Below are 19047 nucleotides of genomic sequence, written 5' to 3'. Positions count from 1 at the left end.
CATTTGTCAATATTGTTAAAATGGCCATATCACCCAAAGTAATTTATAGATGCAATGCTATTCCCATTAAACTATCATTGACATTTGTCACAGAATTAGAAAAAACTATTTTAAAATTCACAAGGAATGGAAAAGGAGCCCAAACAGGCAAGACAATCCTAAACAAAAAGAGCAAAACTGGAGGCAATACCCTATCTGATTTCAAACTATACAACAAGGCTACAGTAACCAAAATAGCATTGTAGTGGTACAAAATAAACACATAGATCAATGGAACAGAATAGAGAACTCAGAAATAAGACCACACATCTGCAACCATCTGATCTTCAACAAACCTGACAAAAATAAGCAATGGGGAAAGGATTCCCTATTTCATAAATGGTGCTGGGAGAACTGGGTAGCCATATGCAGAAAATTGAAACTGGACTCCCTTCCTTATACTTTATACAAAAATTAACTTAAGATGAATTAAAGACTTACATGTAAAACCCAAAACTGTAAAAACCCTAGAAGAAAATCTAGACAATACCATTCAGGGCATAGGCAAGGGCAAAGATTTCATGAAGAAAACGCCAAAAGCGATTGCAACAAAAGAAAAATTCTTCATGATGGATGGATACCTATGGTCAGAAGCTATTCTGAAGCCTGGAGTGAAAAGGAATAGGAACTAGTTCCCTTGTGTTATAATGTTACTTGACTTCACATCCTTGCAGGAGCAGTATTGTATAATGGTGGAATGCACAGGCTTGGGAGTCAAAGCCACCCACTCCGATCTTCTTTCAGCCTCTAGGACTTATTAGCTGTCTGACCCAGGGCAAGTCACTTATCTAAGGTGTAGTTATTTCAACTGGAAAAAAATAATTAAATGAGAAGTTGCATGTAAAGCATATGATTGTTGTATAATAAACAGAAGCTCTTCTTATTTATGAAGAATTGTGAAGTGGTGATTAACAATTTCAGTCAGACTAATTGTCAGCATCACGTGGAAACAGAACATCACTAAAAGTATTTGTCACTAAAGTCAACTCTAACTATTCAGGGACTAAGGTTTCCTACAGGATACAAAAATTATACATTTATTTTTGGCTGCTCAGCCCTCAAAACCATTTGTATAATACATATTACAGTTTTAATGGTTTTTCCTACTTTTACGAAGTGATAAGCACAGTATATTAAACCCAGAAATGTCTTTACCTCCAGTCTTTAATTAAAACCTAGTAGTGCCGCATGTGGTGGGTCACACCTGTGGTCACACCTGCACTTTCAGCTACTAAGGAGGCTGAGGCGGGAGGATCCGTTGAACTCAGGAGTTCAAGGTTACAATGAGCTATCACCATGCTAGTGCATCCCAGCCTAAGCAACAGAGTCAAATGGCAAGATACCTTGTCTCTTAAAAACCAAAAATTTTTAAAAAGTCAAAAATTTAAAATCTAGCAGAGAAAAATAAAATCATTTATAATGATATAGTCTAAAAATTACATAATTGAATATTTATCCTTGTCCTTATATCTGTTATCTAGGATTAGCAAATTAGAATAAAAGAAGTGATATGTGATACATAATAAAAATTATGTATTCCACCTACTACTTTGAGGTTTATTATTAAATATATCCTGTATTGAAATGATTAGAAACCAAATAAATGAGCAAAGTTATATTAGCATAAAGTTTTAAATATTTATAGAGTCTAATTACAGATGTAATGCATCAGTGATAATATAAAGACCTTCAGGGAGGTCCCAATATTTTTCTGATAATTGACATGTACATCTAATATAGTATTTTTAAAAAATGGCACACAGTGCTTAAATTAGATAATTTGTAGTTTTCAGTCAAATTAAAGATGTTATAAATACATTTTACTTAATATACTGTCTTATAAAAATATTAAGTCAATTTTATATTTCAAATATAAACCTTAAATCATCAAATAGAGGGAAAATTTTGGAAACTAGATACATTCTCCAAATAAATAATCATTGCTATGTATTGAGCACGTACCATTCTTATAACAAGCACTGTACTAGCTAACTTTTGTTTACTTTCTCTAGTCTTCTAAATAATTGACCTTCTATTTGAGGAAATAAACTCAGAGAGGTTAAGTAAGTTTCCCAAAGTCAGCAGTTTACAAATTGCTAAACTGGGATTAGCTTGCTCTTCTCCCTATATCCTGCTACCAAGAATTGGGCTTCCCATGAAAAACTAACAGCTCATGAACTTTTGGATTTTATTTAAATGATATTTCTTATAAAAAAGTAATTTGCCAAAACTTTGTATAGCCTTATGCCTTTATAAAAGCAATGAGAGTCAGCAGATAGATGAATTTGTAATTCTTTGTAACTGATGTACTTTAAAAATATAATGATGATTATCATAGACAAATGCCACATATAAAATATAAGGGGATAAAAAAATAAAATGTTCTTTTTAATGCTAATCTTTGGTTTCTCTTTTCATACTATAATCTAATGGTATCTAAAAAGCCTTATCTTAAATTTTAGAAATGGCAGCGGTCTACTAAAATCGAATTTAAGTATAAATGAGAAAACAAAGTTTACTCTGAAAAAAAATAAAAGATACCCATAATAAACTATGAAAAAAATGGCAACATTACTGATTAGAAACCAAGTTAAAATGATATGTCATTTTCACCTATCAGGTGAACTTAGGTGAACAATGACTGCAGAATTGTACAAAAGACCACTGTTGTTCATCTCTATTAGTGAGATCATTAATTGGAACAAAATTTTTTGAAAGATAATTTTGCAGTATCTATCTAAATTAAAATGTATGTACCCTTCACATCAGCAATTCCATTTCATCCTGGCAAAAGTATGCCAAGGTATATATGTACATGATACTAACTATAAAATTTTTGGTAGAGAAAAAAGTTTCCATAAAATAAATATTCACTAACAAGAACTTTCCTTTAAAATTTTCATATAGTGGTTGGCATGATGTGGTCAGTACAAAAATGTACTGATATGGACAAACACCCAAAATATATTGCTATATGGAAAGCAAGTTATCAAAAATTATGGCACCAGAGCCCAGTGTGTTATTTGTGTATATATACACACACATTTGCTTCCATATTATTAGCAAATTTACAGAATTATGTACAAAAAAACTGAAACCAGGAGTTGCCACTCATAGAAGGAAGAGAGAAGGAAACTTTTAGTTTTCCACTTAGTATTGTTTCATAATGAGCAGCAATGACTTTATAGAATAAAAAAAATTTTCACAACTCAAAATTGATTAAAGACTTAAATGTTAAGACCTGAAACTATAAAACTACTGGAAGAAAATATTGAGAAAACACTTCAGGACATTGGTCAAGGCAAAGATTTTATGGGTAAAACTATAAAAGCACAGGTGACAAAAACAAAAATAGGCAAAAGGGACTATAACAAACTAAAAAGTTTCTGCATGGCAAAGGAAAAGCAAGGAACAGAGTAAAGCAAAAATCTGTAGAATGGGAGAAAATATTTGGAAACTATGCATCTGACAATTGATTAATATATAAAATATACGAGGAACTCAAACAATTCAACAGCAAAATCAACCTAATCAAAAAATTGCTGCAGGATCTGAGTAGACATCTGTCAAAACATACAAGTGACCAAGAGGTCTATGAAAAAAATACTCATCTTTACTAATCACCAGGGAAACGCAAATCAAAACCACAATAAGATATCCTTCACCCCAGTTAGAATTGCTATTATCAAAAAACAAAATATAGCAAGCACTGGCAAGGATGTGGGAAAAGGGAACTCTTGGTGAGAATGTAAATTAGTCCTGCTGTTATGAAAAATGGTATGGAGGTTTCTTAGAAAACTAAAAATAGAACTACCATAGTGATACGGTTTGGCTGTGAGCCCACTCAAATCTCATCTTGATTTGTAGCTCCCATAATTCCCACATGTTGTGGGAGGGATCCAGTGGGAGATAATTGAATCATGGTGACAGATTTCCCCCGTACTGTTCTCGTGGTAGTGAGTAAGTCTCTCAAGATCTGATGATTTCATAAGGGGTTTCTCCTTTCCCTTGTCTCTCATTGTCTCTTGCTGCTACCATGTAAGAAGTGGCTTTCGCCTTTCACCATGATTGTGAGGCCTCCCCAGCCACGCAGAACTAAGAGTCCTTTAAACTTCTTTTCCTTTATAAATTACCTAGTCTTGGATATGGCTTAATCAGCAGCGTGAAAATGGACTAATACACATAGGATACAGCAATCCCACTATTTATCCAAAGGAAAAAAATCAGTATATCAAAGAGATATCTGCATCCCGTGTTTATTGCAGCACTATTCACAATGGCCAAGGTATGGAGTCAGACTAAATGTCCATCAACAGATGAATGGATTAAAAAATGTGATATATATACACAATGGAATATTACTCAGTCATAAGAAATATGGAGTCATGTTGTTTGTTGCAGCAACATGGATGAACTAGAGGCCATTATCTTATGTGAAATAAGGCAAGCACAGAAAGACAAGCATCTCATGTTCTCACTCATATGTGAGAGCTAAAAAAAATTGAAATCACAGAGAGAGGAATTATTGTTATGACTATTAGAGGGTAGGAAGGACGGGAGGAGAGAAGGATAGGGAGAGGTCAGATAATGGGTACAAAACAGCTAGAGGGGAGGAATAAAACCTAGTGTTCTATAGCACTGGGGGGGCGACTATAATTAGCAATAACATTGCGTATGTTCAAAAAGCTAGAAGAATCTTACATGTTCCCAACACAAATAAATGTTTGAGGTGCTGGTTATCCTTATTACCATGATCATTACACATTGTATGCATGTATCAAAATATCACTCTCTACCCCATAAATATGTACAATTAGTACACGTCAACTAAAAAGAGAAAAAAATAAAAAAGATTTTAAGCTAACATAATGTAAAAGACTATACAAGTGGTTCAATTTTAAAAATTTCAGCCTTAAAAATGCATAATAAATTTTTTTAATTTTTAAAAAATGCATAATAATAATTTGAATTATTTTTATTGTTTTTTAGAGCTCAGTTTCATTTCAGATATTAAACAAAGCTTAAACATAAAGAAATGAGATCTGTAACAAGTAAAACATTTTCCTTTTTTTTCACGGAAAATGTAATGCCTCAAAAAAATTAAGATCCTAATGACTTGTGTCATAATTTGAGAATACCTAGCTGAATGGATTTGGAATATGTGGTCTCATCTCTTTTTGTTTCTAGGGAGGCATGGGGAAAGGAAGGAGGCAGTAGTAGTATTTGTACAGGTCAGACTAGGTAAGGAATTTAGGTACAACTGCTCTGCGCTTTCAAAGAAAGTCGAAGGTTAATTGTATATGCTGAAAATATTCCTTTCGATCCTGTACAAATTAGAGTCTTCAATGGCACCAGAGAAAGCAAAAAATACTAATACTTTTCCCTTATCTCTTCCCTCCTTTTGTTTTCTTCTTTTCCACCCAAACTTTTTCCTTCTCCCTCTCTCTCTTGATTCTGAGCAGAGGAGAAATAGAAATACCCAAGCACTCTAAATGTTATTGATGGCTTGTATTGAAAGGGTTTTCACTTTCGAGTTCTTCAACATTCTATATCGTTTTATTTTATCAAAATGTCAGTATCTTGTGCAGAATGATAGTGTTAAAACAATCCTGGCAGTTTTGCAAGTGAAACAGATAATATGAGTTTCTGTACTCTAAACGGCAGAATTTACATAAGCTATTGATTCCTGGAATACAAATCCCTGAACTCATGGTTGAGAATTCATACAATATAGCAGTGTTTGTCAAGTTCAAAGGAAATCATCATTTCCTAGGTATAGTTATTCAGAAAGAACTTTCCAAAAATGATCTTTCAACGAGAGCTGTTCTTTTCAAAGATTTAATTAGTCGAAAAGGCACACTTTAAGATGGACATATTGTTCATTTCAGCTAACCTGTGCAATTATAAACTCACTACAGAAGAAATGATAAGAAACAAAATACTAACAATGAACATTGTGGCAGATAGTGTGGAGGGTGAGGCATTGTAGAAAATTTGAGATTCTTCTGTCTCCATGGGAGGTTTTAGAAAGGCATCTATACAGACACCATCAGCAATACACACATCAACAGCATCAGTGTCTTTTACATCAGCTTTCTCCTTACAACTCAAGGTGCTATAACAGCTGCAATAAAATTTTTCAGAAAATTGCTCCAGGTCTTCAAGTGTCGGTTTTCCACGTACTGTGAACTTTCCACCTTTCTCAAGTTGAATAGCAAAATTATCTGGGTTGAGGTGAAGATAGTCACTTGAATTCCAGTCTTTCCTTATACACACTCCTTGCTCCTGGCAAAGCACTTGGCTACACATTTTGGCTGCTAGTGTGACGTTGATTATGTAAGGATTCAGTATAGTCTCCATGTAATTGTCTAGGAGCAAGCAAGATTTCTGTAAAATTATGAGACAGTCAGAATATCAAAGGACAAGTTAGTTCAAATGTGAATTAATTTAGTGTATTAAGCAATTTTTTTTACAGAAGAATGCAAAACCAGAGGTAGCAAGAAGTAGAAGATAATTTCTTTTTTACCTTAACCAACAAGATTATTCCAACTGCTTTTTGTAAGACATATAAGTTTCACATGCCACTTCATTCCCCTGAATAATTGACTAATTGAGGCTTAGTATTCCTTACCCTTGCTCGTCCTTTGTAATTCATAACATAATCAGGGGATAGAATGCTACAGCTGTTACAGTGTGTTAAGAGTATGTTCTCTAGGATATTTGCCCTGATTGGAGTCCCAGTTCCATTGGTGACTAGCTGTAGGAACTTGGGAATTTCTTAAGCTTTCTAAGTCTTAGTTTCCTATCTGGGTGACTTTGGGCAAATTGATTAACTTGATTATGCTTCAGCTTTATCATCTGGAAAATAAGGATAATTATGATGCCTACCTCATAAAGTTGTTATAAAAATAGATAAAAAAGAAAAATACATATAAATGTGCTTAACACAGGGGCCTACCATATTTTCAGTTGACCCTCAATAAATTATAAATAAATGTAAGAAGCACATTTGTCAGACAATTTTTTTTTCCTGAGACAAAGTCTCACTCTGTTGCCCAGGCTGGAGTACAGTGGTGCAGTCTTGGCTCACTGCACCTTTGATCTCCTGGGTTCAAGCAATCTTCCTGCCTCAGCCCCCTGAGTAGCTGGAACTGTAGGCACATGCCACCAGATCTGTCTAATTTTGGTTTTCTTTTGTGGTAGAAGTGAGGTCTTACTATGTTGCCCAGGCTGGTCTTGAACTCTTGGACTCAAGCAATCCTCCCACCCCAACCTTCCACAGTGTTGGGATTACAGGCATGATCCACCATGCCTCACCTGCCAGACAAGTTTAAATAGCATGGAAAAGGATGGCTTACAAATTGCTGGCTTGAATACATTAAATGGGTTCAACTGACTATACTTTCTATTAAATGTTATATATAGTCAAGTTATGGATAAATAATGACAACTCTTTTACAAATTTGGCAGAGTATGAGTGATAACTAACTAAAATGATTCATCTTCATCTTGAGACTGGTATGTTCTAAACCCTGGACACTGTCCTTTGAGAAATATTGAAGTTGATCACTTTTTTTCATAATCAACAGTTCCATTGAGTGAGGTAGTTGTGCTAATCCTTTATCAGGCCAAAGGAAGTGGTATTGTTAGATATGCAGGCATGTGAAGGAATCTTGGCAGCTTCCATCTGAATATATTTCTTTTCATCTTCCTTGAGATGATGTCATCTATTGTTGGCAGAATAACTGATTCCCAAAAATGTCTGCAACCTAATTCCCTGGAACCTGTGACAATGTGAACTTACGTGGAAAAATGGACTTTGCAGATGTGATTAAGGAATGGATCTTGAGAAGGGGAGATTATCCTGAATTATCAAGATGGAGTCAATGTAATTACATGAGTCCTTGAAAGTACAGAAACTTTTCAAGCTGGGTTAGAAAGATGAAGTGAAGGAAGGAGAGATTCAAAGTGTAAGAGAGATTCAACCCACCTTGGCTGACTTTCAAGATAGAAGAGGGCCATGAGGTAAGGAATGTACTGGCCTCTAAAAGCTGGAAATAGCCATTTGCCAGTAGCCAGCCAGATAATGGGGATCTCATTGCTACAAGCACAAGAAAGTGAATCTGCCAACAACCCAAATGAGAAAGTATCTTCTCCTAGAAAGGAATTCAGCCCTGCTGTCACTTTGATTTTATTCCATTGAAACCCATATTGGACTTCTGATCTAAGAACTACAAGATAACAAATTTCTTCTGTTTTTTTAACCCACTAAGTCTGTTGTTATTTTTATGAAAGCAATAGAAAACTAATACACCACCCATCTTCTTAACAATCCAATATTTTTGAATGGTATTTAGAATGAAATTCAACTTCTTCTCTTGACTTGTGCACAGTGTGACATTGTATAACCCTTTCTTCCTCTTGTACAACCTTCCCACATCCATTCTACCTCAGATATAGTAGCTATTTCACTAGCATGGCAAGTTCATTTCAAACTGCATTTACTGTTCCCACTGCTTGGAATGGTCTTTCCTCTAATTTTTAACACAATTGACTTCATCTTGTCATTCGGATGGCAGCTTTAAATTAGACAACGCCCTTCTCTGATACCTTCCTTGTTAAACTCTCCATATCTCTGTTTTAATTCTCTGTATAGCACTTGCCTATCAAATATGTCTCTTACTTGTGTACTTTTTAAGTACTCATAAGTTCCAAGAGTACATAGACTTTGTCAATATTCTTCAACACTATGTTCCCAATATAAGGGACACGAGAATTTATACCAAGTTCAAATAACATTGCAGTTGCTTTCTCAACTCCACAGAGACAAGGGTTACACAAAGAGTAGTAAAAGGATGAGAATGGCTTGAGAATCATTAACTTGCATACTTTGTAGTCTATGGAAATGCATTAAAATTGGCTCTCTAATAGGTAAGACCTGGTTACTGGATGGAGATCTGGGAATCAAGTACACCACCATTACACATTATGGTACCATGGTGTGAAGTAGCACATTATTACATAGTATTTCCGTTTATAAAGATGCAAAAGATGTAAATAATCTCAAGAGCGTGGATCATGGTAAAATGAGGTAAAATAATTGGTATATTGAACTGTGTCACCTGTTTTTAACATAATTTCTTATTGTAAGTTTTTATCATTTAATTTTTAATAATGGCAGTGATTAACAACTGGTTCACAAAATCCCTGAATATTTAACAATTAGGTCTCAGCTGGGAGCAGTAGGGCTGGCTCTGTCACACCACCAGAACTAATAAAATGGAATGAAAAGAAATGGCTCATTTGCATTTGTTTTATGTCAATTCCAGTAACTGCGAGTAAACTTGCAATTATCGGTTTCTTAAGTTGTCAATGAATCAGAGAAAACATGACAAGTAATCCATGACTACTGATTAAAATGGCATAGAAAAAAGGTGAAGTAATGATAGATCTATTATTTAAAATGATCAGAAGTTAAGGTAGAAAAATATATACAACAGAGTCTATAGGGGACAATTTTGGGACAATGCCATTAAGGAGAAAATAATCATATAAAAGTTGAAGGACTGTCTCTGGTATGGATAATACCGAAGATGATTTGAGAGACATAGTAGTAGAATTTGAATCTAAGCTTAAAGTGCCATTAAAAAACAAGCGTGACACTTAAATAGTATGTCATGTCATCCTATTCATTGAGGAGTGCCTGATTCACTCCTCCTCAGAGTAACAGTGGAGCCTTCAGTTTTTTAAAAAAGAAAAGAAAATAGTATGGAGAATTTATAAATATTCATAAGTTTTTAAATAATAGGACATTTGAGAAGGGAGTTTATGGATTTGGGGAAACAACTAATAAAAATTAAGAATTTACTTAAGAAAATTATCATTTTACAATGATTTTCTGACACATAAAATACTTTACCAAGGGCCATATACCTTTTTCTGAACTTATATTTTCTGTTATTTCTTTATATTAGAGATCCAGTTACAGACAAAAGAGTTATGCAAAATAGGCCGATAGGCTCAGATTACCTTAAAAAATTCTCATAAATATAACTGCTGTTAAGTATTTTTAAACAAAGACTATGTCATGTCTATTCTATCCAAAGAATAAGAGATGAATATAATGCTTCTCAAAGGCTTTCTTAGACTACTAGAGTATAGACTATTTGCTGAGGTCCTAAGATAGAACCCCTGGGCCATGAGCTTCATCTGGCATTCTTCATGGCATGTTCATCATTGGTATTTCCACAACCACCAAAGAAGAAAAAACTCAGCTTCAACTCAGCAATGTCCATACGACAGCTTTCCTCTTGAGTCAAGAAGGTTGATGAGGTGGGGGATAAAGATCTGATATAGAGAATTAAACAAGAATAAAGGAACAAGGACCTATCTCCTGACACAAAACACCATGCCATAAAATTGAGATTGTAGTCCTGTTTTTGCTACTTAATAGTCATGTAGCCTAGAGAAATTCAATTATTCACTAAAGTTCTATTTCCCCACTGGAAAATGGGTATACTATTTTCTGCCTTACAACCACCACACAAATGTATTTTGATTCAGCCAGTATTAATTGAGCACCTATTACTACAAGCCAAGCATAGTACTACTTATTTTCTTATTTAATACCAAAACAATCCCCAAAAACATTAAACATAGAAATATTTTCATCTATTTTCTACCAATTCAACTTACCATACTTCTCATTATACTGAGGCTTCCCCATATTACAATTCCAGAAGCACCCAGAGCAACAGTTTCACCAAATGTATACACAAGTTCATCCTGGAAAATGTGACAGAAAGAGTTAGCAGATAAAAATGAAATGAAAGTGCTATACATAGGACAGTAACACAAAAGCTAAGCATGCTGACCCAGTAATAATAATTTTAATATTTCCCCACTATTTCTCTCTCTTACACAGCCATTGCCTTACTATAGAACAAATAAGATACTATCATTGTTTCAATCACTTCTATTGAAAAGAGAGCAGGCCTAAGAAAGAAAAAAAAAAGAAACTGAGTTCATACACTGTCTATACTACCTAATTCTCCCTGCTTACTAAGAGATAGAGATTACATTAAAGATTAAGCGTATTCTTGTTTTGCATTCATATAATAATGTAGACCTACTTGTGTACACATTCCTGACTAATATTAAAAGCTAGATTTCACTCCCTTCAAAAATAATATTAAATTTCAATCAACATCTTTTGTGAATTTCATTTCCTAGCCCTCATATCGTGATTTACTTACTTGAGAAAGGAATTTCAAAACTTGATCAGTAAAAACTATGCGGGCATATACAAAAACCGGAAGTGGACTTTTTGCATCAGGTATTTTGGAAACTCTGATGGCTTCCCGAACTCGATTGCGCACATAGAGTGTAGCAGCTACCGGAGACTGCTGAGTGTTCAAATAAATGGATGGGTAAAGGGCAGTGCTTTCATTCCACAACCAGCTGAGATCATCATTTCTTTTTATTTCTACATTGAAGCAACTTCCATTGTAACCGGGTTTCTTATAGTGATGGTTGTAACAATCCGGAAAAAGATAATAACCCCACAAGTGATTTGGCCGAAGTAATTTTCCCAATTTTATAGTCTCTACCATGAAATCCTTCCCTGCCTTTTCAAATTCTTGTTTTGCTTTCTCAGTGGCCTCTGTGAGATTAAGTTGTACATTTTGTTGCTGAACCAACTCAATAGACCTATTCTTGTAAACATCTTTAGGTTTCCAGTTTCTTGCCCAAGTGGGTCTCCATTCTTCCCAGTCAATAACAGCCATTCCCAAATTGTCTACTGGCATATAAAATAAAATGTCTTTCTTAGCTTTGTCCAGATGGTCTTGTAAGGAAATCTTCTGGGGGATTCCTCCATTCACAGTTACTCCTGTGATTGAATCTATATAAGGATAGTAGCCAAGTCTATCAACATAAAATATTGTAACAGCTTGCCCTGTGACATTTATTCGGGGGCTTCCTATTAAAGAGAAGAGGCTCATATCTAGTGGCTCATCAAATTTTCCAAGACAAAATTCACTTGGGGCATTCCAGGCCCAGAGGAAAGGCATATTTGGAATAATAGGAGGTGCTCTGAAATTCAGAGTCAAGCAACATGGAATCAGAAGGAAGGTGAGAACTATCTGGGATACTCCACTTGATTTAACAAAGCTTCTGAAAAAGATGTGCTTGAATTTTAGCACTCCCATTATAAACAGTAATGACTATGAAAACATTTATTTCTTCCTACACACTTTGGTTAACCCAATATTTGATGCAAAGTATGAGCACAGATGAAAGGGAATGGAATGAATTCACTTTGATGGATAAAGAGGTATAATGATTAAGTTACATTTAAATATTATTATTCTTGTTTCATGTTTCAGGATTGTTTTGCAAGTTGCATCACCTATAACTGAAAAAGAAATACAGAATACATTGTTATGATGCATTTCATAATAAAGAATGTAAGCTTCACCAAGTTCTCAACTTTAAGTGCAGGGGTTTTAATTTCATTTTAGAAGATGGAGGACCTACTCCTGTGTTTGAATCTATGAAATTATTTCCTCTCATATATGATACAAACTCTATACTAGTTAACATTTTTCTCACCTTCCCAAATCACTACTGGGCCTACAGAGAGGAGAATGTAGCTATTTTCCTTTTGCCTTGCTGGTTGTACAGAATGCTGTACCAAGCAATGCCTTAGCAAAAGCCCATTGAAGGAAAATAAACTCCAAGTTGATCCTCTCGTTCTGTTTCTTGCTTCTTGAAAGACCACTTTCTAGCGGTCTGCCATATACTGAAAACAATCTTTCATAGAATTGTGAAATTTCATCTTTCTCTTTCTTTTTTTTTCTTTTTTCAATTTTTTTTTCTAAGGGGAGCAAAATCACTTCTGCCAGAAGTAGTAAATCAACAGTTTGGTTGAATTTATTGAATCAACCAAAAACTTCTACCAAACAAGTTGAAAGGCCCCTTGGTACGCTGCTCGATCACATCTTACAATAATGTACTTCCATGTCTAAAATTAATAAAACATTTTACTATTTTGTATTTTCTACTAAAAGGATCAGTTCTAGCCTAACTTAAGAAAAGCAATATATAGATTTTTGTCTTCTTATAGTGTTTGATAAGTAAGATTGTGTTGTGATTCTGACTGTGACAAAGCGAAGTGTTATAGCACATACTTTAGCTGTATTAAACCACAAAAGTGGTACAATAAAATGGTCTGGGCAAAGGTAAAGAAATTAAACTATGTATATACTCAGCATTTAGTATTTGCAAAAATTACCTGCAAGAAGATATATTTAAATGTTCTGTGATTCTAGGAGGGAATTGGAAACTTTCTTTTTAATTAGATTAGTAGTATACTGCTATATGAAATTATAACAAGAATTATACTATTCTTCCCAGGAACATATGTCCTTACCATAGCAAATTATCCAGTCATTCCCATTGCTGAAAAATAAATGACTCTGAAGAGATCACCATAGTCAGAATAAAATAAAATAAAATCATGAGGACTATTATAGTCTCATGTTTTGAAGATAACTAATTTTCCCTCATGTTTAGAACATATAAAGTAGCTAAATATTCTTGTAGTTTAAATACTTACAAACTTCTTTATTCAGGACCTAGATAATCTTCACCTAAAATAATATTAGGGGGAAAAACTAATTGCTTTTAAATACCAACCATCAATACTAATGCCTGAATGGCAGGGACAGGGAAAAGGAAATGGAATAAAGGATTAGCTTTCCCTGTATCTCAGGGAAGGAGTAAGCTAACCTTATTGAAGTTAACATTTAAATCTATTTCCATGTGTTCATTTTATGTAAGAAAAAGATGGGAGGTTGGGCGTGATGGCTCATGCCTGTAATCCCAGCACTTTGGAAGGCCAAGGCAGGCGGATCACCTGAGGTCAGGAGTTTGAGACCAGCCTGACCAACGTGGTGAAACCTCATCTCCACTAAAAATACAAAAATTATCCAAGCATGGTGGTAGGCTTCTGTAATCCCAGCTACTCAGGAGACTGAGGCAGGAGAATCACTTGAACCCGGGAGGCGGAGGTTGCAGTGAGCCAAGATAGCACCACTGTACTTCAGCCTTGGTGACAGAATGAGACTCTGTCTCAAAAAAGAAAGAAAAAGAAAAAGAAAAACATCGGGAAGAATGAGCCTGTTGAGAACGTCTCTACCCATAGAAGTCTTCAAAAAAGAATGGACACTTCTATGCTTGAAATTTTACTCAATGAAATATCTTTTCCTCAGCATAAATCTAAGGCAAAGCCTTAGAACAGAGAATTGGCACAAAATTGAGGATAGACCTAGCAGTTAGCATCAAGAATAACATCTTCTTTTTGTTTGAAGTATCTAATAGAGAACTTTACCTGTTTACAAAGAAAAGCTGACATTGGCCTAGACAAAGAATTTATGACTAAGACCCCAAAAGCAAATGCAACAAAAACAAAAATGGAACAAACCGGACTTTATTAAACTAAAAAGCATCTGCACAGCAAAAGAAATCATCAATGGAGTAAACAGACAACCTACAGAGTGGGACAAAATGTTTGCAAATTGTGCATCTGACAAAGGATTAATACCCAGAATCTATGAGGAACTCAAACAAAATTGAAGAAGAAAACAAACAACCCAATTAAAAAGTGGGCAAAGGACCCTAACAGACAGTTTTCAAAAGAAGACATACAAGAGGCCAATAAATGTATGAGAAAATGCTCAACATCACTAACTACCAGAGAAATGCAAGTCAGAACCACAATGAGATATCATCTTACACCAGTCAGAATGGCTATTATTAAAAAGTCAAAAAAAATGTTGTCATGGATGCAGAAAAAAGGACACACTTATACACTTCTGGTGGAAATGTAAATTAGTGCAACCTCTATGGAAACAGCATGGAGATTTCCCAAAGGACTAAAAATAGAACTACCAATCATCCTCGCAATGCCACTACTGGCTATCTACTCAAAGGAAAAGAAATCGTTATATAAAAAAGACAGCTTCACTCAAATCTTCATTGTAGCACTATTCACAAGAGCAAAGTCATGGAATCTACCTAAGTGTTCCTCCTTGGTGGATCGGAAAAAGAAAATTTGGTATATATACACTATGGAATACTATGCAGCCATAAAAAATAATAAAATCATGCCCTTTGAAGCAACATGGATAGAGCTGGAGGTCATTATCCTAAATGAAATAACTCAGACACAGAAAAATATTGCATGTTCTCACTTTTAAGTGAGAACTAAACAATGAATACTCATGGACATAAAGATGGAAACAGTAGACACTGGGGACTCCGAAAGGGAGCAGGTTGGGAGGGGGATGAGGATTGAAAAATTACCTATTGGGTACATTGGTCACAACCTGGGTGATGGGTACACTAGAAGCCCAAACCCTATCATTATGCAATATATTCATGTTACACACTTGAACATGTAACCCTTAATCTAAAATAAAATTAAATTTAAATGTCTTTTAATGAAAAAGATACTAGTACAAAATAAAAAATAAATACATAGGTACCCTAATAGAGAACCTCATCTTCCTGGAAAATCTTAACTAATTTAACCCCAGGTAATAATGCCTGACCTTATCTCTCCACTAGTATTCCTAAGCTCTATATTCAATTTATACCTATTAAAGTTGCATTTTTAAGTGTCTTCCTTGCTCATTGTATAGATAATTGCTTCTTAAAGCACTTCTGCTAAGTCTTTGCTATCCCCCAAACCCAAACAATGGCACTTACCCAGAAGTCTGCTTTCAAAATCCAGCCACCCAATGTCTCTTCAGTAGTATCAAGGCAAGAAGTTGGCTGGTCTCAATGTCTTCCTAGAGCATTGGCTAGTCATTAGCATCCCTTTGAAAAAAAAAAAAAGATTACTTTCTCTCAAAATAGATTTAGAAACTTAAAATTCTGAATATATCTAAAATTCTACTTAAACTCTTATTCCTGTTGTAAAGGCATTTTATCACTGGAACACATGCTAGCTAAATCCTTTGAACCAGGAATCCCTTGTCTAAGGATAAGTTCAAAATGATTTTGTAATAAAAATTATGTAGCTACGTGTAGATATTCACACATGTAGTATTCACCACTATGTATTGTAGCATCTATGAAATGAGAAAAAATAAAAAGCAAGTTCAATACCCAATTGATAAGAAATACCAATGATAAGTAACGCTTAAATACGGTATTTCATCCTGAAAGAATGTATGCAGATATCAGAACTAGTTACAAAGATAATGATGCAACATGTAAATATGTTTGCCTAAAATACAAAGTGAAATAAAATACAAAAATACACACAGTTGAAGTATACAAAAACATGTAAGTGCATGCTTAAGGAATTAAAAATATTCAAAAATATGAAAGAATATTTGTATTTTCTGAGTGTCCCTTATATATTTCTGATCTTCCAATTTTCTTTCATCCAACTATCATACTGTTTCTCAAATAAAAAGTGGAAACAAATACAATTTTAATGTTAGAAAGTAGTTTGCCAGAACAAACTTGAATCTCAGCTTCCCTTAAGTGAAAGACAAATAACCATAAACCTCTCCACACATTATCTACCAGGATGCTTGTACAGGGGATTCTTGTTCTTGTACGAGGAAGTGGAGTTGATGATTGGGAAATTTTTTTTCAAATAAATTTTACTGAGTATATTTAAGGTATACAACATGAGGTTATGGGAAGATTAGGATTTTTGAGGTAAGGAGAGGAGATTATCAAACAGGAAAAAAAAAAGAGCAAAATTTCTTGGCTTAGTCCTCAGCTCTTCTTTTCCACAACAAATGCTTTATTTCCATGACAAATGCTTTCTCTCTAGAGAATCATAACAGATATAGAAGTCAGTCAAGACACTGCCTTCAGAATCTACCTTTTGGAGTTCCCATTTCCTGTGAGTTTATGTATATATTATCTCAATGGAATTAAGAACTGAATTTAGATACAATCCTCTTACCATTAAAATTGTTATAGATTTTGAATATAAATTATCATAAATATTATTAAAAATTCAGAAATATGGACAAATATTGAAAAAGGCAAGACTATAACTTTGGTGAAAGCAAACCATAACATTACCAAAGGGGGAGGAGCAAAGAGAGTCCCAAATCTAAGTCATTCACAAAGCACCTCCTCAGTCTCCATTTTCTACAGACCTCACTCAAAACTACTAAACTTTGTTACAATACTGAAAATGGCCTCCAGCCTCAGGAAGCCTCAGGATACTGAGATAATTTTAGTGTTTTAAATTACTTCTGTACATACTGTGGGAATCATTCTTTAACATGAAAAATGAAAAGCAAATTTCCACATGAGTGGTAGGCCCCAAGTTGATTGCCCTCGTATCCTCATCACATTTGGTAGGGTGTGTGGCATTTCCAAGGTACATAGTTCATAAGTCCAACCGAAAGGCTGACTGATACCTCCAGTTACAAGTAACAGTGACTCCAAGCTAAGAATTTTAAAGAAACTTTTAAGTGACCAGCGTAATATCCCCGAAAGCACATTTTTTCTCCTAAAGCAAAAATATTTACAAGTATTTTCACGAATGAAAGGAGCTTTTGTGTAAGATTTTTTTTCTAGGAAACTTCTTAAACTATTGTATTTTATAAATAAATTGACCAGAAATAGATAACTTGATTCAACAAGATAAGTTAATCCCATTTTAGGTGGCATTTCATCAAGTCTTTTTTCCTTCCCCTTTATTATTATTGTCATAATTATTCCTCTCCTTTGGTTCTTTCCAGCCTCATCTTAACTTTCTCAGTGTCACCCAGATATGTTTTGAACAAGCCAGAGATTCTTGAGGCTAAAGAAACTGCTTAAAATGTGGCACATTACAGAATTTTTTTCTTTTTTTACGAAACAGTACTTGCTTTTTCCTACTAAGCTATGCAGTAGAAAGAACAAAAAGCAACTTACTTTTAAAGTAAAAACTGAAAAGTTTTCCTTTAAGATGTGACTAGGTCAGAAGTCACTCCAATCTATTAGCTCTGCAGTATTTAACCTGTTGGGTGAGAAAAGACAGCCCTTTGCCCAGTCAATTAAAGGAAGATTTAATCTTTTGAAATGTTACTGTGTGAACCTGTGTGTGTGTGTGTGTGTGTGTGTGTGTGTGTGGTGTTTTAATCTCAGCAAATTCAATCTTTGAGACACAATCTCGGTCTGTTGCCTAGGCTGGAGTGCAGTGGCACAATCTTAGCTCACTACAACCTCCAACTCCCAAGCTCAAGTGATCCTCCCACTTCAGCCTCCCAAGTAGTTGGGACTACAGGCGCGCACCACCAAACCTGGCTAATTTTTAAAATTTTTTATAGAGATGGGGTTTTGTCATGACATCCAGGCTGGTCTGGAACTCCTGGGCTCAAGTGATCTCACCACGTCGGCCTCCCAAAGTGCTGGGATTACAGGCTTGAGCCATGCACCTGGACTTATTGCTCAGCATTTGGTTAAAGTAATAACATATTTCTGTAGTGTAATACAAATGAAGCATATACTTCGTGGAACTGTTTTCAAGAAAATACAGCATTTATTATAAAAGAAAAATAATTTCTCCTTTAAAAATTAATAAAATAAATTAAAATGAACATTTTCAAAATGATAAAGCGGGTTTGACATTTTTTATGATAGAAAAATACTACTTTTGTGAGTTTTGAAAGGAAAATAAATCTTGGGACCACAAAATCACTAAGCCAAGGGAAACATCAACCTAGAAACTATGTCAGGCAAACCTGCTTCCCATTTTATTCCTAAATAAGCTAGCTACAAAGTTAAAAAAGCTACACACCTACCTAACAATTTGCCCACAAGGAAATGCATCCTGGACAAAGGACAGACAGAACTCAAAGTCATCCCACTGAGGCTCACCTGAGACATGCATATCTGATTGCTTCCTCTACCTTATTGTTTATATAAAAATGCAGATTCACTGAACCAGACTAAATTTTGTATTCAGTGAAAGGTTGATCAAGGACT

At 34.7% G+C, this 19047-nt stretch overlaps 1 protein-coding gene across 9 annotated transcripts in view; it reads right to left on the bottom strand.

Moving 5' to 3' along the window:
- Positions 1–5026: 5026 nt before the first annotated feature.
- SPAM1 (sperm adhesion molecule 1) overlaps positions 5027–19047 on the bottom strand; it is a 39330-nt gene continuing 25309 nt past the window's right edge. For 4 of the 9 annotated variants that reach the window (XM_054496741.1, XM_054496738.1, XM_054496739.1 and 1 more), the window contains 5 exons: positions 17995–18079; positions 15811–15921; positions 11295–12454; positions 10735–10824; positions 5027–6426 (listed from right to left, as the gene is read on the bottom strand). In XM_054496741.1, coding sequence (XP_054352716.1) covers positions 5941–6426; positions 10735–10824; positions 11295–12248 — 1530 coding nt within the window. In that variant the 5' untranslated portion in view covers positions 12249–12454; positions 15811–15921; positions 17995–18079 and the 3' untranslated portion in view covers positions 5027–5940. Of the gene's footprint in view, positions 6427–10734; positions 10825–11294; positions 12455–15810; positions 15922–17337; positions 17403–17994; positions 18080–19047 lie in introns of those variants that run through there. The other 5 variants (XM_054496746.1, XM_054496745.1, XM_054496737.1 and 2 more) reach the window with 3 other exon arrangements.

Source organism: Pongo pygmaeus, chromosome 6, assembly GCF_028885625.2.
Source record: "Pongo pygmaeus isolate AG05252 chromosome 6, NHGRI_mPonPyg2-v2.0_pri, whole genome shotgun sequence".
Lineage (NCBI taxonomy): Eukaryota > Metazoa > Chordata > Mammalia > Primates > Hominidae > Pongo > Pongo pygmaeus.
This window is presented reverse-complemented; position numbering and strand designations above follow the sequence as displayed.